Here is a 22,060-nt window from a genome sequence, read left to right as displayed (position 1 = left end):
CTCACGGGGGCGGCGCCCCACCTTCCCACGCTCTGTGTACGTCACTTCCGGCGCGAGCGGCCCGGCCGGCTGGGCAGGGAGTGCGGGTCTGTTCTGTGCGCGCTGCCGGACGAGGCTCCCGCCGCCGATTGACCCGCGCTCCGCCCCGTAGCCGGGCCGGTGAGTGCCCGCGAGCCCGTGTGCCCGGGGGACGGGGGAGAGGGACCCCCGAGAGGGAGGGATGACCGGAAGTGGGGCACCCGCGTAGGGAGAGACCCCAGGAAACGGGGACCCCTGGGGAAGGGGTGACAACCGGAAGTAGGGGGCCTCGGAGGGTTGTCGACGCGGTGAGGGGGCTCTTGGGTCTCCAGGAACGGTGGATTCCTGACCTCTCCTGGGGGAGGGTGGGGAGGAAGGTGATGCTCGAAAAATGTTAGGCTCCAAGTGAGGAAGGTTCTCGGCTTCCCCCTAACAAATGGTGTTTGCACCCATCTATATGCCCACCCATCGATTCCTTCACCAGACTGACCGAGTCGTGCGCTGTATTCGATACCGCCAGGGCCCTGGAGATTGAACTGGAAGCTCTAGGTGCAGCGTGGAGCCCAGTGTGGAGCCCACGTCTTTGCTCTGCCTCACGCGATGGGTACCCTTGGGCCCTTAACCTCTCATCCACTGTTATTTACAGAGCACCGTCACTGTCCAAGCATTGGGGAGAGCAGTGAATGTGAGAGGCAATTTGTCTGCTGCCTTGAAATTCACATTCCAGTGGGCAGATCCCTCTTTGTAAAACAGTAACAGTATTAGTGTTCTCACCAAATATTGTGAAGATTAAACGAGAGATGGATGTAAAGTGCTTATCATAGGGCGCCATACATGGTAAAACATGCATGAACATGTTATCTCTTGTCATCATTCCACTGAGTTAAATTTCATAAAGCAAGCAATTATATTGAACGTTGCTGTGTGCCCAGCACTTCTAAGCATAGTGCCTTCCACAGGTGATCAGTAATTATTTGATGAATGAATGGATGGGTAAAACTGACTCAGAAGAGTTTCGGATAAACACACATGACACTGGACTGCAGTTTCTAAAAGAGAAATAGGAACCGAGTGCTGTGGAACACTGGAGTTAACCTGGAGAAGTCAAGGAAGGCTTCATAGAGGAGGTGACTTTGAAACTAGGCCTGGTTGGAAACAAATGAGGTGAAGAAACTCCCAGACAGAGGTATCAGAAATGCATGAGGTGTTCATTAGTTTGTTTTGACTGACATTTAATGTGCATTGAGAGGAGGAAAGGTGGGAGAGGGGCCGGAGAGGGACTTTGAGTCTAGTCTGTAGTCCATGGACATTACAGTCAGTTTTCGGCCAAGTAATGGATTGGAATTACGGGCATCTGTTGGCGACTCCCAAGAAAACAGAGCCCAGGGTGGGTCCTGTGAACCATGATTGTTGATCTGTTCCTCACTCAGCATACCTCTGCCAAGCAGATTAAACTCATTCAACAAATATTTATGCAGCGCAGGCTATGTGTCTGACACCCTGTTAAGTGCTGTGTTTAAGATGATAAACAAGACAGTTGTGGATATTGCACACAAATTGCCTACAATTGCCACAGTGAGAGAAGTGCTATGCCACAGAGTTCCTGCAGGGGGCGCGGGGTGCTCCTAAACTGACCGGAGTCGGAGAGAGATGTCTTCCCTGCTTCAAAGTGGTCATCCCTGACCTGGATTATTTCAGTAGCCTCTAAATGGTCTCTTTGCTGCTGTCTTCATCGTCTTACAGTCATCCTCTTACATTCTCGAGACAACCCAGTGATCCTTTTAAAATCTAAATCCGATCATATCACTCTACTCAAACCCTCCAAAGTGAGTAACTAAGCTCTTACTGGCCTACAAAGCCCAGTACCAGTTGGGACCCCACTTCCTCTCTAAATCCATCTGCTAATGTTCTCCGCCTTGTGCATTTGGCTCTTGCCATACTAGTCTCCTCCCTATTCCTTGATAAAGCCAGGCATAGTCCTGCCTCAGGCTTTGCACTTTCCTACCCCCACAGACCTACATGGCTTGCTCCCTCATCTCTTTCATCTTTGCACACATGTCACTTGATCTGGGTGAGGACTTCCCTGATCACCCTACTTAAAACTGCAGCTCCTATCTCCAGGTATATCCAACCCCCTTACCTCCAACCTCTTTGCCTGCAACCCCCTTGCCTGCTTTATTTCTCTCCATAGCCCTTATCATCTTCTAGTAGACTATACAATTTATTTTGCTTATATTCTGTCTCCCTAATGAAAATGTAAGCTCAGTGAAGGCAGGATTTTTTCTTTGCTCACTGCTGTATCCCCCAGTGCCTGGTCAAGGGCCTCGTACCTATTAAGTGCTTGGTATCTGCTGAATGCATGAAGTGACATCTAATAGGGTGAATTGGTATTGGCCAGAGGCACTGAAGGAAGAGCCTGCTAGTCAGAGAAAACAGGATGTGCAAAGACAAGAAAACCACCTTTGGGAGAAAATGAAAGAAGCTGGGCAGGGCTGGAGGTTAGCACACAAGCGGCAGAGTGGGCAGACCTAAGAGTTGGAGGAGGTAGCCTGGTCACTGTGGCTGCTGTGGCCTGTGGGGAAGACTGGCTGTGTATGCAGAGAGGCCCCAAGACGACCCCTGCCTTCCTTGTGGAGCTCAGAGTTGGGGAAGAGTGACAGCCCATGGACAGAGAGCTTGGGCTTCAAAACTGGGCAACCTTGCTGGGACCTTATTCGTGGAATATCTAAGGCAGCTTTTTTTTTTTTTTTTTCATTTAGTGTGTTAGTTCAGCTCTTCTAAGAAGCAGACACTAGGGTGAGATTACAAATGGAAGAAATTTAATGGTGGCAACACATAAAAGGGAGGGGAAACTGGAGAAATCAGGGAGAGCTGCTGACAGCTATGTGAGCCTGGTCCCTGTGCAGGAGGTTTGGGCAAGAAGTCTTGGACTGCAGTAAAGGCTCGGCCAGGCTGATAGGGGATCCTCAAGGTTAAAGTTGCCTGTTGGAGGAGTCCTACGTTTCACTAATTCATTGGCTGGAGTCAGTCTGGAAAGTGTACATCCCCTGGGTGGTGGATCCAGAGGGACAGCAGCTGGGAACACCCATCAGTTATGTTCCACCCCCGCAGGAGATCTGGTCAGTTTTACAGCCGCCATGCCAAGTCATGTGTGGGTATGGTAAAAAATTTTAAAGGACAGTGAAGAGTCTCCTTTTCTCTTAAATGTTCAGTGTCTGGTTCTGTTGCTTAAAGGGAACCATGGTTAACAGTTTTCTTGTACTTTTCTTCCAAAAATTTTAGGTGCATTCACAAGTATATATTTTTAAAATATAAATACAAGTCTTTTTTTTTTTTTCATACTTTCCTGCAACCTGCTTTCTTTTTCCTTAACGTCAATTCATAAAGAGCTATCTAATTCCTTTTCATTACCAAATAGTATTCCGGGCATATGGTAATATTATTTAACTAGTCTCCAACAAGGAGATGGAGGTAAAGTATTTTCAGTCTTTTGCCATTACAGTTAATACTTGTAATGATCATCCATATTTTACACACACATATAAGTACATAAAAATGGAATGCTGGGCCAAAGCATAGTTTTTTTAAAATCAAAGTATAGTGAATTTATAATGTTTCAGGTATATAGCAGAGTGATACAGTTATACATATGTATCTATTTTCAGATTCTTTTCCAGTACAGGGTATTATAAGATACTGAATATAGTCCTTGTAGTCCTTATTGATTATGTGTCTTACATATAGCAGTGTGTATCTCTTAATCACGAATTCCAGACTGGCTCCAGCCAATGAATTAGTTGTAGGACTCCTCCAACAGGCAACTTTAACCTTGAGGATCCCCTATCAGCCTGGCTGAGCCTTTACTGCAGTCCAGGACTTCTTGCCCAAACCTCCTATATTTCCCCCTTTGGTCACCATAAATTGGTTTTCTACGTCTGTGAGTCTATTTCTGTTTTGTAAATAAGTTCATTTGTGTCCCTTTTTTTTTTAGATTCCACATGTAAATGATACCATATGACATCTGTAAGGGTATGTGGTTTGGAATCTTGATAATTGACACACTGCCCTAAAGAGGCTATGTCAGTTAATTCTCCCAACAACAAGCCCGTCAGAATCCCTGTTTTGTGTTTTTGCTAATCTGACATTCAAAGGTGTTTTAGTTTCCATTTATTTTATTACCAGTAAGGTCAAGCACCTGTTCATACCTCTGTGAGCAAGGGGGTGTGTGTGTGTGTGTGTGTGTGTGTGTGTGTGTGTGTGTGTGTGTGTGTGTGTGTGTGTGTGTGTGTGTGTGTGTGTGTGTGTGTGTGTGTGTGTGTGTGTGTGTGTGTGTGTGTGTGTGTGTGTGTGTGTGTGTGTGTGTGTGTGTGTGTGTGTGTGTGTGATGAGCGGTGTGTGTATCCTGCTGGAGCTGCCCCGGGGCTGGGTTGTACTGGACCTGACTGTGATTCAGATACTCCTCCAGGAGAGAACCACTGTTCTGAGGATTTGGGCTTGAGGATAGCATCTCTACCCACCTCCCTCACGCCACTCAGGGGTTTGGAGTGACCGATGCCAGTGCCGGGCTTTCTGGCATCAGGCAGGGCTTCTGATTCGCAGGGATCCTGGGAGCTAATGTCAGAAGAAAGTGACTCGCTGAGAACCAGCCCTTCCGTGGCCTCGCTTTCGGAAAATGAGTTGCCGCCGCCTTCCGCCCCCGCCGGCTACGTGTGCTCGCTGACCGAGGACCTGGTGGCCAAAGCCAGGGAGGAGCTGCAGGAGAAGCCGGAATGGAGGCTCCGCGACGTGCAGGCCCTGCGGGACATGGTGCGCAAGGAGTGCCCCAACCTGAGCACCTCGCTGGAGGACGCCTTCCTGCTGCGCTTCCTCCGCGCCCGCAAGTTTGACTACGACCGGGCCCTCCAGCTGCTCATCAACTACCACAGCTGCCGGAGAAGCTGGCCCGAAGTCTTCAACAACCTGCGGCCTTCCGCCTTGAAGGAGGTCCTGGCCTCCGGCTTCCTTACCGTGCTGCCGCACACCGACCCCAGGGGCTGCCACGTCCTCTGCCTCCGCCCAGGTACTGCGCTTGCTGGGGGCGCGGGGGAGGGATGGGCGTGGGTACAGTCTGGGATGTGTCTGCCCAGGATGCTCTGTGTGTGTGTGTGTGTCTTATTCCCTTTAGTCCCCTCCTGGCCTTAATCAAGGCTGCTGTGTGTGTGTGTGTGTGTGTGTGTGTGTGTGTGTGTGTGTGTCTGCCTTATTCCCTTTTGTCCCCTGGCCTTAATCAAGGCTGCTCTGTGTGTGTGTGTGTGTGTGTGTGTGTGTGTGTGTCTGCCTTATTCCCTTTTGTCCCCTCCTGGCCTTAGTCACAGCTAGACCCAGAATCCTTCTTAAGAGAACAGGAGCCGAGACCACCATTCTCCTGTCTCTGCTTCTGCCTGTCTGTCAGTCTGTGTGTCCCTCTGGGCCACGTTTTCTGCTGCCCTTTGCACATCTTCACACTTCTGTCCGAGTACTGGCTTTTGATCCCTCTGTACACCCCTCAGCTTACCTGGCCACCCAAATAAGTTCCTTCAGTGCAGATTCCAGATTTCTAGGGTTGGGAATCTGGTGAGCTTAGAAAGCAACCCTGATCGTCAGGTCTAAGCAGGGCTGCCGGGACACCCCCACTCCCACCCTGTCACTCCTTAGTGAGCAGGTGAGGTACAGATACCAATGTCTGCCTGCCTCCTCTGACTTCTCCCCCCTCCCCTCTGCTTTGTGAAGTCAGTGAAAAGCTTCACTTCAGATGCACTTTTCCATCTCAGCAGTGCATGATGGTAATTGAAATGCCTGACATTTCCATGATGCAGTAGTTTGCAATGGGGGTAGTTTTCTCCCTATTCCCTCCCCCACCAAAGTATCAGAAATGCGAGAGAAGGCTTTTTGGTTAACATAGAGACCAAGGGGTCCTAGAACTCAAGCATTCTGATTCTCTGTCTTCTTTTCCTTCTTTCCTGACCCTAAATACTTAGTACACTCAGGAGAGCTCTCTGCTCTTCCCCCTGCCTCAATATTTTCCGTCAGAGCCGAGCTGAGAACAAACGTGAAAGTAAGATGGCTGTGTTCTTCTTCCCAAACATGCCAGGAACGTGAGAACCTGCTGGGCACCCTTTCTGCTCCTGTGCAAATAACTTCTTAAAGGGACAGCTGATGGGGAGTGGAAGCCTCCCTCTGTCTTGAGACCCCCACGTTACCATTTCCTTTAGTAATTTATCAAAGCTTGTTGGGAGACCAGCCTTTTCTGTGTACCAGGCACAGTATTAACTGCTTTACCTGCTGTTTTAGGTGTTTTCTAAAATTAGGTGGTGTTCATATTAAAACAGGGCTTCCCAGGTGACTCAGTGGTAAAGAGTCTGCCTGCCAATGCAGGAGACATGGGTTCCACCCCTGGGTTGGGAAGATCCCCTGGAGGAGGAAATGGCAATCCAATCCAGTATTCTCTTCTGGAAAATTCCATGAACAGAGAAGCCTGGCTGTCCATGGGTTGCAAAGAACTGGACATGGCTGAGCAACAGAGCATGCATGCACTCATTTTACAATAAACAAGGTGGTCGAGCAGTCAGGGCACCAGGAAACCTAGAAACCAGTCAACAGGACTTTCTGCTGCTCCTCTGTACTCAGCTCATATGAATATTACAAAACAATCAGATGTTACCACACTGGTTTTGCCTGTTTGCGTGCTTTCAACTCTTAGCTCCTGAGATGGATTCCCCCCCCCATATGTCTGGAGCAGATTTGAACACCTCCCCACAAACTCATCATTTTAGCAGGAGGCAGACAGATTTTTGTTCTCAACTAGCTCCCCTGGTGGCTCAGCTGGTAAAGAATCTGCCTGCAACGTGGGAGACCTGTGTTTGATCCCTAGGTTGGGAAGATCTCCTGGAGAAGGGAACCGCTATCCACTCCGGTATTCTGGCCTGGAGAATTCCATGGATTGTATAGTTCATGGGGTCGCAAAGAGTCGGACATGACTGAACGACTTTCACTTCACTTCAATGTGAAATAAATCTGGAAGGTGTTGGGTTTGCCTTTTTGTAAGCTCTTTTGAGACATACGTGATTGTAAAGGATGACAGCCAGTCTGTAGAAGCAGGTTTAATTGGCAGCACTACAAATAGCAAGCTGGCACAATTTTTACACAAAGATTTTTTTGTATAGAATTATTGAACATGTCACAAATCTCATTGCGGACAATCCAGTGGAGTTTTATCTTTCTAAGATAAAAGAGACACACGTATCTTGGTGGGATTTTCTTGAGAACAGTAGATAACACTCAAAAGTTGTCATTCTCATCTTTTCCCCAAAGAAAGAAAGACTCCTCAATCATATGGGGAGCATTAAGGGGGCAACCAGCCTGGAAAGGGGAGTTTGTTCAAGCTACACCATTGGGAAACCATCTCCATCTCTGCTGTCCTTGGTATGGGCTTCATCCTCGGACCAGCTCTTGCCTCATGGGTCCCTGGGTCTCAGGCTCCCAGCCTCACCACTACAAGACAGAAGAGAGATCTTCTCTTCCTGAAGGGCCCAGGTCCTTTGGGGCCAAGAATTGAGTCCCTGTGCTTCTTCTTGACCTCACTTGGATTACTTGCTGTGGCCAGGAGGATGCTGTGCCCACACTGGCCAAGCCTACCTCTGGACCCAGGAGTGAAGTCACTTTACACACTCAGTATGGCTAGCATGGGAAGAAGTGGTTCCCCCCAAGGAAGATGAGGGTGGTCTTACGAAGATAAGGGCACTTGTGATGGCAGAAGGCGCACATGTCCATTAAGGCAAGCATTATTATCCCATTCGACTTAGGAGGAGACGTAGGCCCAGAATAAAGAGAAAACTTACCCCAGGTCACACAGCTAGGAAGATGCAAACCCCAGGTGAGTCTGACTTCAGAGCTCACGACTTCATCTTCAACACTCAATTGCTTTTCCATTTCAGAACGTGCTGCTATGTTTGGAGTCAAGAAGCATCAGCTCCCACTTAAAGATCTAAATAGTCATGCCAGTAGAATTCTTTTCCATTTTTAAGCAACGGTTTAGGAAGGAGATAAATCCTGGCCTATCTGATTACGTGTTTGTATTCATTTCTGTAACATACTGTCCATCTTTTACGACCTTAGACAGGTGGATCCCGAGCAACTATCCAATTACGGAAAACATCCGAGCCATATACCTGACATTAGAGAAACTCATTCAGTCTGAAGAAACCCAGGTGAATGGAATTGTAATTCTTGCAGACTACAAAGGAGTGAGCTTATCAAAGGCATCTCATTTTGGCCCTTTTATAGCCAAAAAGGTGATTGGCATCCTTCAGGTATGGCTCCTATCTGTCATGTACCTGTCCTGTGGCTGCTTGTCTTTCCCAGGGCCCTGTCTACCTCCAGTTCCACCTAATACACAAACCCCACCTCCCATGCCTCCCCACAGTCAGGACAATACAAAAGCATTATGGGAAGAAATGTAAAAGTCCAGTTCACCACTCATTCTCATCAAGGTCTCCAGTAGTTACTGGGCAAAATCAACTTTAGGACAAGAGCCCAAAAACCAGAGAAATGCTTTCTGCTTTGTTTGTTTGTTTGTTTGGGGGTTTTTTTTTTGGCCCAGAAGACAGAGAAATTCTTGACAAATGGAACTGAGATGTTTCTGCTGAGGTGATGGAGCCTCTCCTTTTTTCTGTAGAACCTGGGCTCAGGGAACCCTGCTGGGCTGTTTTGGTCAGATGCTTTTCACACCTCATGTTGTGCATTTCAGAACACAAGTCTCTGGGAACCATAAAGTTCCTCCTGCGTCTGCAGTGTGTGAGATGGTTTGCACATGCAAAGTGCTTGTTTTTTTAATTGAAGTATATACTTGATTTACAGTATTATGTTAGTTTAAGGTGTACAGCAGAATGATTCAGTATTTTTATAGATTATACTCCATTAAAAGGTATTACAAAATAATGGCTATAATTCCCTGTGCTGTCCAATATATCGTTGTTGCTGCAAAGCACACTTACAGTCATGGTAAGCCATTCAGTCCTTCAGGGAATTCTCTGAGATACACAAGGTAAGAGTTATCTTTCCTTGTTGATAGAAGAGGAAACCTTCAGGATGTAGTCTGGCAGCCTGGACCCTCATTCATCAGACCCAGTCAATGGGGTGCTGTCTCCTGTGAGCTGTGGGGCACCAGTGATCCCACGATTCTCCCCCATCAAATTCCATGGTGTTTGAGCCTGTCTTGTGCACCAGGCTGATTATTTAAACATTTAAATGTCACTTCCAGTCATTATCAGAAATGTGAATTCTTGTGTGGAGGTAATACTTGGGCTTCCCTTAGCTTCCACTCTTCTTTGCTTCTGCCAAATATTGTGCAGATTCAAGTGTCAGGATAATGCATTCAATCAGTGGTTTTCTAGTCCTGTAAGATGGTCTGGGGGACAAAAAATGTTCCAGGGTCAAGTATGTTTGGGAAATACAGCATAGCATGCCCCTTTCTTGTGAATTTCAACATAAACATTTGCATACTGAAAGCCTGACCAGTCCCGCAGTTAAGGAAACCTGTTTGACTGTATTTAGTCTACTGTTTCTCAAACTCAGTTGCTTACCACAGAACCCTTTTTGCATCACAGGCTAGTAACATCCTGAGAAGTACACTTCGGGCAACACTGATCTAGAAGGCCTGATATTTGTTAGATCTGACCACACAGGCTCAGACTGTTTTTTTGCCCTAAGGAGGGCAGCTATCCACCTGCTTGCCTAACCCTTTCCTAAGCCAGCTCTGGGTCCTTAGATAGACTCTTTGCCTGAGACCCATCTTCCTGTCTAGCCCTGACTTGGGCTGTCTTTGAAGAGACTGGGAGAATCAGACCAGACTGATGTTGGGGCTAAAAATGGGGAAGGCAGGCTGTGGTAACTGAGTTTTCAGATTCTAACATCGGGATTCTAACATTCCCTTCCCTTCCCTTCCCCCACAGGATGGTTTCCCCATTCGGATCAAAGCAGTCCATGTAGTGAATGAACCTCGAATATTTAAAGGTATTTTTGCCATCATAAAACCATTTCTGAAGGAGAAGATAGCAAACAGAGTAAGTGATGATCCTATCAAAGATACTTTTTTTTTTATGCTTCCTTTTCTGTGACATCTCTAAGTTTATTGCAACAACTATAAACTTATTATTCTTTTTTTTTAAGATTTACATATTTATTATTTTTTGTTTCACTGGGTCTTCATTGCTGTGCGTGGTCTTCTCATTGCAGTGGCGTCTCTTGTTGCAGAGCACGGGCTCTACGCACATGGGCTCAGTAGCTGTGGCTCGTGGGCTCTAGAGTGCTGGTTCCGTAGTTGGGCCACATTTAGTTGCTCCACGGCACATGGGATCTTCCCAGATCAGGGATCAAACCCGTGGTCTCTTCACTGGCAGACAGATTCTTAACCACTAGACCACCGGAGAAGCCCAGTTTATCATTCTTGCCTGGGACTACTAAGTTGGAAAGTACGAGGTTTCAGATAAAATAAGTGAACAGTCTTTTCTGTGAGGGGAAGATGAAATTAATGGGAAAATAATACTTGACTGTAGAGAGAGCAGACCCAGGGTTGTTTTTGTAGGAGCATCTCTGCTCCATGATCATTTAGGCTTTTTAATATCCTGGCCTGGGCGTTGTGAACCAATATCATATTTTATGTATGCTGCTGCTGCTGCTGCTAAGTCGCGTCAGTCGTGTCCGACTCTGTGCGACCCCACAGCCAGCAGCCCACCAGGCTCCCCCGTCCCTGGGATTCTCCAGGCAAGAACCCTGGAGTGGGTTGCCATTTCCTTCTCCAATGCATGAAAGTGAAAAGTGAAAGTGAAGTCGCATAGTCGTGTACGACTCTTAGCGACCCCATGGACTGCAGCCTACCAGGCTCCTCCGTCCATGGGATTTTCCACACAAGGGTACTGGAGTGGGGTGCCATTGCCTTGAGGACGTGGCAAAGGGTGGGCATTGGGTGGGCAGTTAAAAAGAGTCCTGGCAATTTCTGACTGTAGCTCCTTGTGCTTTAAAACTGTTGTCTATTTGTCGCTCAGTCGTATCCAACTTCTTGAGATCCCATGGACTGTAGCCTGCCAGGCTCCTCTGTCCATGGGATTCTCCAGGCAAGAATACTGGAGTGGGTAGCCATTGCCTTCTCCAGGGGATCTTCCTCACCCAGGGATTGAACCCAGGTCTCCTGCATTTGCAGGCAGATTCTTTACCATCCAAGCTATAGGAAAGTCCCTGTAGCTTAAATTGTTTAAGCCTTTCCATTTACTTAATTTGTTGTCTTACTGTGTGAAGTTTGTAGAGTAATTCAAGGTTTATGAGATCTGTGAGTTTATAGTTTAATTTTTATGTTAGAGAGGATAGGTGACACTTTAAAAAGTCAGTCTGGGGACTTCCCTGGTGGTCCAGGAATTAGGACTCTGAACTTTCACTCCAGGGGACCTGGGTTTGATCCCTGGTTGGGGAGCTAAGATTCTGCAAACCGCAAGGTGCAGCCAAAAAAAAAAAACAATAGTCTTCCTCTGACCCTGAAGAGCCAGTGATCTTTTAAACTTTCCGAGGACCATGACTGAAATGTGATGGGTGGTATTTTTCTTCTTCTTTCTTAGGCCTAGGAAAATGGTTATGGTCACTCACATACTCTTCAATTTTGTTCTCGCTTTCAAAGAGGAAATGTAGAATCTCATTTGTGAGGGAGGGAACTTGAAATCCAGATTCCCAGGCCCTTTCCCCAAAGATTTCAACTCGTCAGTTCAGGGGTAGAGCCCAGGAACCTGTGCTTTTAAGACTTCCTTAGGTGATTCTGCTGCACTGTTAGGATTGAGGACCTCTCAGTGTGGCCTCCCACCCTGGGTTTGAACCCATGTTGCTTCCTGGAGCTTCTGTTTGGAACCTGCTTTTACCAAAGCAGTCTTTGGGCAAGGTCTTTTACATCTACGAAATGACCTTACTGGTGTCCAATAATCTGTTCAATTGGTCCATTGTGTGGTAATTCATCCACTCAAAACTATTTTTTTATCAGCTTTGTGCAGATGTGGTCTCAATGAACAAAACAGACCAAAATCTCCGCCCCCAAGAAGCTTATGTTCTAGAGAGACAGTGAGTTATGTCTGTTATCTAGGATGAGAAGGTGCTAATGCTATGGAGAAAAATAAAAAAGAGAAAGGAGACAGCAGGTTCTGGAAGGAAAGGAGCAGTAGTATTCCGTAGGATAGTCAGAGGTGGTGTCATTGAGAAGTTGGCGTTTGAGTGAAGACGTGAATTCATGAGGGAGTAAGCCTTACAGGGATCTGGGGGACTCTGAGCCGGGCGGGGGGCGGGGGAAGCAGGCCTGGAGGAGCCCCAGCGGGGCATGGGAGGAAGGGGAGGCAGAGGTGTAACAGGCCAGACCGTGTGGGCCATCATGTGGACTCTGGTGTTTAGTCTGCGTGAGATGGGTGCACTGGAAGTCCATGTGTTTTAGAGGAGTGACTTGATCTGACCTACGTTGACGAGTGCTTAGGCTGTGGTGGGACAAGGGTTTAAGCACAGAACGGAGGAAGACACTCTGAGAATCCAGGAAAGAAGGGATGGTGAACTGGTCCCACTAGGGTAGCAGGGAGGTGCTGCTGGAGGTATTTTGAAGGACCAGCTAACAGGATACAGGGTGTGAGGAAAAGAGGGTGAAGGATCCTCAAGCTTTTCACGGCACTGGAATAGTGGAGTTGGCATCAACCATTCCCTTATTCATTCAACAGATGTGTGTTTGAGCACCTTCTAGTAAAGGTTACTGATTAACCCAAGGACTTGTGTGCTTTCCTTTCATTCTCTGTAGTTTTTCCTTCACGGGTCTGACCTGAACTCTCTCCACACAAACCTTCCAAGAAACATCCTCCCCAGGGAATACGGGGGCACGGCTGGAGAGCTGGACATCACCGCCTGGAACGCGGTGCTGCTGGCCTCGGAGGAGGACTTTGTAAGGGAGTTCTGCCGGCCGGGCCCTCCCTGTGACAGCATCCTGGGCCAGGCCCTGCCGCCCGAGGGGCTGAGCTCAGAGGTGCCCTGTGATGACTCCACGCGGGCCATGAAATCGCAGCTGTACTCCTGCTACTAGGCAGTCCCCCGCGAATGTCACCATCTTTACAACCTTTCCTTCTTTCTTCGGAGAGGCCCAAGGAGGATTCGAGGTGCCAGGGATTGTCTTGCTCCTTGGAACGGAACTGTAGCATGGAGGAAAATCCTGGACAGCTCTGAGCCATAGGGTGAGGCTTGGGTGGCTTGAATGACTCTGTGGAAGACATGGAGAAAGTCCCCCAGCAATTCCAAAATATTTGGAATCCCAGTGTGCAGCCATGAATGTGGAAGCCGTATCTGGTTCTTAGAGAGCTCAAAGAAAGAAAAATGAGGACCAACGTCACTTTGATCCCACATTCCAGGAGAAAACCCCGATTGGCCAGGCAGTGCATTCCTGTGAGACGGTTTGGCCGAGCCTGCCAGGGGGCCACATGTGAGATGATGAGATTGTCTTGAAAGAGACTACAGACCTCTCTCATCTTGAAAGTCAGAGGTCCATCACTGGGTCTGGAAAGCACCTTCACTGAATCATGCAAGAGGACAGAAGCAGCACCTCCTGATCAAACTCGGGAACCAGGGGCCTTATGTACCTCTGGGATTCATGGGTTGAATCTTGCAATAGAACCTTAAAGTTTTTCCGAACCCATAAAGCCTTAGTCCTGGTTCTCAAAAGAATCATACATGATCCTAGACGCACGTGATTTTACTCAACCAAGAAGCCTGGACGTCAGTCCTGTGTAGCTAAAAGAATTCTGGCCTAAGAATTATGAGACTTGGGCCCCAGCCTTAGATGTGTTTCTGTGGACAGGACACACGAGCCTCTGTGGCCTCCAGCCTTCTCATCTGTAAAATCAGGCTGAATGAAGTGACGATGAGGGCCCTTTTGTCCACTAACGGGGCTCTGCAATTTGGTTATTTATTGAATGTTAGACATTGGTTTTCTGCCTAGAAAGAGCACTCTCTAGATACCAGTGGTTGGATTCTGTATTTTTGCGGTATGCATGGGCCTTCCCAAGAGGGATGCGTCATTGCTTCGGCCCTGTCTTTATAGAAACTAGTGGATCAGCAATACCCATTTTCCTTTCACAGGGAGGGTAGTGAAGGCAGATGCGATGCCCATGATCTTGGATGAATTCCTTCCACCTCTGAGACTCTGGCTTATATTTTAAACTTGGTGATGGTAAAGGGTTAAATTAATTGGCATTCTTAAAATTTGGCCTCTGGAAATAAGGGCAAGTTATTCTGGGACACCTGCACCCCAACCCACTTGAGTTTCTATCTCTCATGTCCAGCCAGATTGAATGTTAGTTCTGCATTTTAGCACTTTAGACCCTTCCTGTCAAGAACTTAGCCTTAGCCCAGGCCTCAAATTAGGTGGTTCATCTGATGGCTTTTGACCTATTTCCTTTCATTCATTCCATGCACATTGTGGTGTTAAAAAGTGACAAGTACCATGCACTGTGTGTGTTAGCTTCTCTGTGCACTTGTTAGAGCAGCAGCAGGCAAACTGAATGACTCAGTTAGGACTAGAACAGTCCTCTGACACGTAAAGGCCAATCAGTTGTTTATAAGCTATTTCTCTCTCTCTAGCACTTTTTAAAATGTCTGGAGAAGTTGTTGGTGGAAATGACTTACCTCATTCGTGCCAATTCTAGGAAGAACTGTTTTCACCATAGATACTAACCTCGGATGCTCTAAGGACCTGGCTGGGTGGGAGGTGTCAAAATACACCCCCTGGCTGCCTCTAGTCCCATCTAGACGATGCCATGACAACGATGGCATGACCACCACTGCTGAAAAGGTCTAAATGGGACAAGCGGGATGGCTGTAGTAATTGAGTGCAGAACCCAGCTGCCTGGGAGAATCGGTCACAGGTTGTCTTAGGTCCCAAAGAGGACAGAGATTAAAAAACAAAACAGAAAAGTTAGACATGAATCATTCAGCCCCAAATTTCCAAGGTTTAAACTGTGCATTGCATTCCTGGCCAGTTGACTTTGTCCATGTGTCTTAACGTGGGGACGGCCAAGCTCACCTCCAGAAATTCCTCAAAGACCAGGAAGGGTGTTGCCCATTTCCCAGACCTTCCCAGTTAGATCAAGGAGCTGTTTCGTTCGGCTTCCGAAAGGATTCAAAGCCAAGGGCTGTTCTACCTTCTGGAGCTGCTGGAGCTGCTGTGTTTTATGTTGGCTCCAGGGAGAGCAAGTGGTTTTGGCACTTCAGGAGGCTTGGTCCGAGCTGTGAAAGCAGGATCTCCCTGGGTGAAAGACGTGGGGGTCTCTGCCTGGCTTCTCTCTACAGCTGCCTCAGCAGGGCAGGGGAATGACCACAGGGGCACCCTGGGAGTTTCACTCAGCAGTGGGAGCAAGTAACTGAACACCAGGAGAACTGAGTGTTTTCCTTAAGGTAAAAGTTTTGACTCATTTCAGACACCTGAAAAGGAACATTTCCTGCAATTCAGGGCTGTGTGCTGTAGGCAAGAGAAAGAAATAGTAAACCAGGAGACCCAAGTTCCAGCTTTACTTTGCCACATGACCTTGGTCAGCTGCTGAACATCCCTGAATCGTCTTATGATGAAGGGGGTCTACACTTGGGAGCCCTGAACCCTCTGTTCCTGGCATCAGGGATTTGTTCTCCCCCGCCCACCCCCACCCCCGCCATCTGAATGACTTTTTAGGTAGTTTAGGTCTGAATGAACTGACACCTAATGCTTCCAAATGAGTCTGTAAGCTTGGGTAATGGGGAGGGGGTTTTTTCCTTCTCTACTGTACAGAATTCTGGAAAATTGTGCTTCTTCCTGGAATTCTGTTCTTTCATGGCCAGAGGCTGGGAGTAATCTACAGAAATAGCCAAAAGTGCAACAACCCTGGCTTCCCCTCTCGAGTTTCCTATTTTCTGTCGGCAGAGGTGGCCTCAGCTCCCTAGTACTTCATCCTGCTTTCACAAGGAGCAGCCTGTCCTTCAGTCAGTTCAGTCACTCAGTCGTGTCCGATTCTTTGTTACTCCATGAACCACAACACGCCAGGCTTCCCTGTCCTTCACCAACTCCTGGAGCTTGCTCAAACTCATATCCATTGCATCGGTGATGCCATCCAACCATCTCATCCTCTGTCATCCCCTTCTCCTCCCGCTTTCAATCTTTCCCAGCATCGGGGTCTTTTGCAAGGAGTCAGTTCTTCATATCAGGTGGCCAAAGTATTGGAGTTTCAACTTCAGCATCAGTCCTTCCAATGAATATTCAGGACTGATTTCCTTTATGATTGGCTGGTTTGATCTCTTTGCAGTCCGAGAGACTCAAGAGTCTTCTCCAACACCACAAAAACAAAAGCATCAATTCTTCAGCGCGCAGCTTTCTTTATAGTCCAACTCTCACATCCATACATATGGAAAACCATAGCTTTGACTAGACGGACCTTTGTTGGCAGAGTAATGTCTCTGCTTTTTAATATGCTGTCTAGGTTGGTCATAGCTTTTCTTCCAAGGAGCAAATGTCTTTTAATTTCATGACTGCAATCACCATCTGCGGTGATTTTGAAGCCCAGATAAAGTCTCACTGTTTCCATTGTTTCCCCATCTGTTGGCCACAAAGTGATGGGACTGGATGCCATGATCTTAGTTTTTTGAATGTTGAGTTTTAAGCCAACTTTTTCACTTTCTTCTTTGACTTTCATCAAGAGGCTCTTTAGTTCCTTTTCGCTTTCTGCCATAAGGGTGGTGTCATCTGCATATCTGAGGCTATTGCTGTTTCTCCCTGCAATCTTGATTCCAGCTTGTGCTTCTTCTGGCCCAGCGTTTCTCATGATGTACTCTGCATATAAGTTAAATAAGCAGGGTGACGATATACAGCCTTGATATACTCTTTTTCCTATTTGGAACCAGTCTGTTGTTCCATGTCCAGTTCTAACTGTTGCTTCTTGACCTACATACAGATTTCTCAGGAGGCAGGTAAGGTGGTCTGGTATTCCCATCTCATTCAGAATTTTCCACAGTTTCTTGTGGTTCACACAGTCAAAGGCTTTGGTGTAGTCAATAAAGCAGATGTTTTTCTGGAACTCTCTTACTTTTTCCATGATCCAACGGATGTTGGCAATTTGATCTCGGGTTCCTCTGCCTTTTCTAAAACCATCTTGAACATCTGGAAGTTCATGGTTCACATACTTTGAAGCCTGGCTTGGAGAATTTTGAGCATTACTTTGCTAATGTGTGAGATGAGTTCAATTGTGCAGTAGTTTAAACCTTCTTTGACATTGCCTTTCTTTGGGATTGGAATGAAAACTGACCTTTTCCAGTCCTGTGGCCACTGCTGAGTTTTCCAAATTTGCTGGCATATTGAGTGCAGCACTTTCACAGCATCATCTTTTAGGATTTGAAATAGCTCAACTGGAATTCCATCACCTCCACTAGCTTTGTTCGTAGGAATGCTTCCTAAGGCCCAATTGACTTCACATTCCAGGATGTCTGGCTCTAGGTGAATGATCACACCATCGTGGTTATCTGGCTCATGAAGATCTTTTTTGTACAGTTCTTCTGTGTATTCTTGCCACCTCTTCTTAATATCTTATGCTTCTGTTAGGTCCATACGAATTCTGTCCTTTATGGTGCCCATCTTTGCATGAAGTGTTCCCTTGGTATCTCTAATTTTCTTGAAGAGATCTCTGGTCTTTCCCATTCTAGCGTTTTCCCTTATTTCTTTACATTGATCACTGAGGAAGGCTTTCTTCTCTCTCCTTGCTGTTGTTTGTAAGTCTGCATTCATATGGGGGTATCTTTCCTTTTCTCCTTTGCCTTTAGCATCTCTTCTTTTCTCAGCTATTTGTAAGGCCTCCTCAGACAGCCATTTTGCCTTCTTGCATTTCTTTTTCTTGGGGATGGTCTCAATCACTGCCTCCTGTACAGTGTCACGAACCTGACATTGCTCAATGTCACGAGCCTGTCCTTAGAGCTTTACAAACACTTCAGTTCACAAGATACTACATTTTTGCCAGAAAGAGAGTCAGGGTAATAAGAGATATTTTCCCTGAATTCCTGTGAGATGTTGAGCCTTCCAGAAATCTCCATGTGTGGGCAGTTACTTTAAATGCCATCTGATTCTCAGATCAGTTATGGGGTCGCTTTTTCATTTGCGTAGCCAAAAGCTATGGTACTGTTGTGGCATTATCATAATACCTCATTTTAAGGTTTTCCTTTGAAACCACTTCTTTCATTTAGGAAGTAAAATGTCTGCTAAGCTAATGATGTGTGGCTGTCCTGTGCCATGAGAGGCGTGGAGATCACAAACAGAAAACATGGCAACTGTTCAGGAAAGATGTCTAGTCACGCTGGACATCTGAAAAGTCAGACTTTTCAGTATTGAGGTCTGTGAGTTTTGTAAATCTCGACTAAATTCCCTCCTACTCTCCTGATGCAGAAATGGCTTGAAATACAATATATAATGTCAGAGTCAGATATTCTTCCTTCACGGCGCTTGCTCCGTGCAAAGGCCCAGGGTGATTTGTGAATGGCCTTGCTAGTGACCGTTCTGCTCTCTGCCAATCAGCCACTCATCTTTTCGTCTCACTGGGCACCATGTTTTGCTGGGCAGTTAAGTAGCTGCCGTCCACTGGGATTCTTAGGGATATGCCTTGACCTCTTGGCATATCAGGTGGGAACCTGTTACAGGTAAAATACTTAAAAGTTCTCTGGGGCCAAGAGCCTCTGACAGTGACTCTGAAGGGGTTAGAGATGGACTAATTGGGACCAGATTGGGGCATCATTTCGGCCACTGGTTGCCTTCCTTGCTTCAAACTGAAATTCAGTTTGGCTTCAAGTATAGGGACACGTGGTGGTGGATTCATCTACTTCAGTGTTTGTTTTGACCAAAAGTTTATTTTTCTAGTGCATTTTCTAAGTCAAAATGGTGAAAACATGTAATTTTAGTATGCATGACTGGGTCTTAAATAATAAAAAATCTCTGTAAGGCTGAGTGTGTGTGGAGTTCTTTTGTGACTATGGCAGTTTGGGTAAAGGTTCTAAGTGTTTTATTTTTCATGGCCAGGGCTTCCAGCTAGTAAAGAGTCCACCTGCAATGTGGGAGACCTGGGTTCGATCCCTGGGTCAGGAAGATCCCCTGGAGAAGGGAAAGACTACCCACTCCAGTGTTCTAGCCTGGAGAAGTCCATGGGCTGTATAGTCCATGGCGTCACAAAGACTTGGACACAACTGAGTGCCTTTCACTCCCTCACAGTGGCCTGGGGAGAGCCTCTCACCTGCTGAGGCCGGAAAGGGGCGCTGTGGCAGCACGTGCATTTTCCAGGCAGCAGGCCAGCTGCCTCTGAAGATCAGATGCGGTGAGAGGACAGCAGTGTGAAGAAAGGAAGTGGAGCGAGATGTCCACAGTGACACAGAGGGCCACTCGCGAGGCCCAGGTGTACTTCCCAGACTGGCCTTGAACCCTGATAGCTAACAGTCCCTGAGTGCTCTTATGGGCTGTGCATCCATCTTGTTAAGTGCTTCATGTACAAAATGTCATTTAATCTTCAAGCACCCTGAATTAAGTATTATTGCCCCTGGGGGAGAAGTAAGGTACAGAAAAGCAGCTTGTCCAAGGACCCACAGCTATTAACAGTTAAGTAGCACTGGGATTCAAGGCCAGGCACTCTGACTGGAGCCCACAATCTCCTCCTGATGGCTGGAGTCAGCCCCCAGACAGACCATAGAAAGAAGGGAGGTATTTATAGAGTCAGAAAGCGTCAGTGTAAAAAGTGGCTTGTTTTCTGGCTTCCTGGAGAATAGAAAGCAGAAGTTCCTAATCTCTTGAGGCCCAAATTGTAACTGAACACTTTATTCTGGAAGCACCTACAAGTGAACACAAACTCCTTGAGGGTGACTTGGGTGTGGCCTGCTCAGCTCTGGTCCCCTGGTGCTTAGCTGTTTCTCTGCCCTCTGTTCATCTCCCCAGAGGAGACAAGAGCTAGGTCCCCGTCTGTGGCGGGTCTGGTGTGTTGGGATGGGCCAGTTGAGAAACCCTCGGAATATCATACGTTTACTGCTGGCTTTGATGATGCAATAGTAAGTACTTAACACTGCAACATACCAGCTCTTCAGGTCAGCATTCTCAAAGAACTTAGTCTGTTTCTCACGTCTGGAAAGACAGAGTTCATGGCTTCAATTCTTTTTACCTCCATAACAGTGTTAAAAGGATCAACTTAGGTACTTTAGAAGCCATAGGAGTTTTTTCTATGAGTTTTCTAAAATACCCCTTAGTTTTCTCCAGTGCCCACGCCTCACAGTACTTGTTCAGCACTTCTATACAATAAATGGCACCAAATGTTTCATGTTATTGTGTTTAAAGCTGCTGAGTATGGATGAGGACCTCCCTTGTGGTCCAGTGGCTAAGATTCTGCACTCCCAATGCAGGGGGCCCGGGGTTCAATCCCTGGTCAGGGAACTAGATCCTACATGCTGCAATTAAGAGTTCACATGCTACAACTAAGACCCGGCCCAGCCAAATTAATAAAAATTATATATATATATATATATATATATAACTTTTTTTAAAAGCTGGTAATAAATTCCTTTAAGGGCACTACTTTTGTGGAAAAAAAGAAGAACTTTAACCAAATGTTTGCTCTCTTATCTGATAAGGTACCAACCCTCTTGGAATACACTGACCCAGTAGGACAGCAGTTACTGCTTTCTGGGAGCTACTAATTTTCCTTCATTAGTAATGGGTAGAGAGCCAGCTGGCCTGGCCCCCCTACATGAAGCAGTCTCTATAGTTTATCTCGTCTCCTACATCCTTTTGGGCCAAGGGAGACTGGGATCTAAATCAGCCCTGGATTTGTTTCTCTGCTTTGCTTCTTACTAAAGTGTCTATGGGCAAGACACTAGCCTCTCTACATCTCAGTGTGATCTACAAAAGGGGAGAATCATCACCACTTTACAGGGCTGTGGATAATATCTGTTCCTTGCTTGGGACGTGTTGCTATTTGGGGGCAGCTCTCATTTTTCTTCACCTGAGGATGCAGGCACCATGTGACTGAAGTCACCCAGCAGTAGTGAGGAGCCCGCTGAGCAGGTGGCCCGATTTGGGCAGTAAAAAGGATGGAGAGACCGACACAAAGTGTAAAGAGATGAACAGCAGCTCCCATTAATAAGCACGACCCTGGCATCTGCCATCCATCCACAGAGATCAAACACATGCCTCATAGTACTGAATATTCACTTTAGCCTCAATGTGTAAAAAGAAAAATATCATCAAGCAGGGACTTGGAATGAACACAAAAGTCAGCAACAGTGGGGGACAGACAGGCCTGCCTCATGGCAATGAGGCACCAGGGGACTCTTCTAGAATGCGACGACACCATGAGGTCTGAGGATTCAAAATACCCCCTTGCTTTACAGTGGAATCCTGAGCTTCCCTAAAATACTGTTTTTTTTTTAATGCATGTGTATAATTCAGCACTCAACATGTATAATTCACGTGAGTCTTGAGTACACCAACCTGGACAGCACATTAAAAAGCAGAGACATTACTTTGCCAACAAAGGTCCATCTAGTCAAGGCTATGGTTTTTCCAGTGGTGGTCATGTATGGATGTGAGAGTTGGACTATAAAGAAAGCTGAGTGCTGAAGAACTGGTGCTTTTGAACTGTGGTGTTGTAGAAGACTCTTGAGAGTCCCTTGGACTGCAAGGAGATCCAACCAGTCCATCCTAAAGAAGATCAGTCCTGGGTGTCCATTGGAAGGACTGATGCTGAGGCTGAAACTCCAATACTATGGCCACCTGATGTTAAGAGCTGAAAAAACCCTGATGCTGGGGCAGATTGAGGGCAGGAGGAGAAGGGGATGACAGAGGATGAGATGGTTGGATGGCATCACCGACTCGATGGACGTGGGTCTGAGTGGACTCCAGGAGTTGGTGATAGACAGGGAGGCCTGGCATGCTGTGGTTCACAGGGTCGCAAAGAGTCGGACATGACTGAGTGACTGACCTGAA

General features: G+C 46.9%; 1 protein-coding gene across 5 annotated transcripts; it reads left to right on the top strand.

The window, feature by feature from the left end:
* The first annotated feature begins 29 nt into the window (after positions 1-29).
* Positions 30-19,045, top strand: TTPAL (alpha tocopherol transfer protein like). Of its 5 annotated transcripts, XM_086331684.1 has the most exons (7): positions 51-159; positions 978-1,204; positions 4,010-4,047; positions 4,618-5,077; positions 8,152-8,345; positions 9,987-10,097; positions 12,848-19,045. In XM_086331684.1, exons 3-7 carry the CDS (start codon positions 4,033-4,035, stop codon positions 13,124-13,126), a joined length of 1,059 nt encoding a protein of 352 aa, XP_086187810.1. In that variant the 5' UTR covers positions 51-159; positions 978-1,204; positions 4,010-4,032; the 3' UTR covers positions 13,127-19,045. The 5 variants fall into 5 exon arrangements, with proteins under 5 accessions (XP_086187812.1, XP_086187809.1, XP_086187810.1 ...); XM_086331683.1 differs by lacking the exon at positions 978-1,204 and having other exon boundaries at positions 44-159; XM_086331688.1 differs by lacking the exon at positions 4,010-4,047 and having other exon boundaries at positions 53-159.
* The last annotated feature ends 3,015 nt before the right edge of the window (positions 19,046-22,060 follow it).

Source organism: Bos grunniens, chromosome 13, assembly GCF_055505025.1.
Source record: "Bos grunniens cultivar Pamir isolate PY7600 chromosome 13, Bosgru_T2T1.0, whole genome shotgun sequence".
Lineage (NCBI taxonomy): Eukaryota > Metazoa > Chordata > Mammalia > Artiodactyla > Bovidae > Bos > Bos grunniens.
The sequence above is the reverse complement of the archived record's forward strand: the minus strand, read 5'-3'. Positions and strand labels throughout refer to the sequence as shown.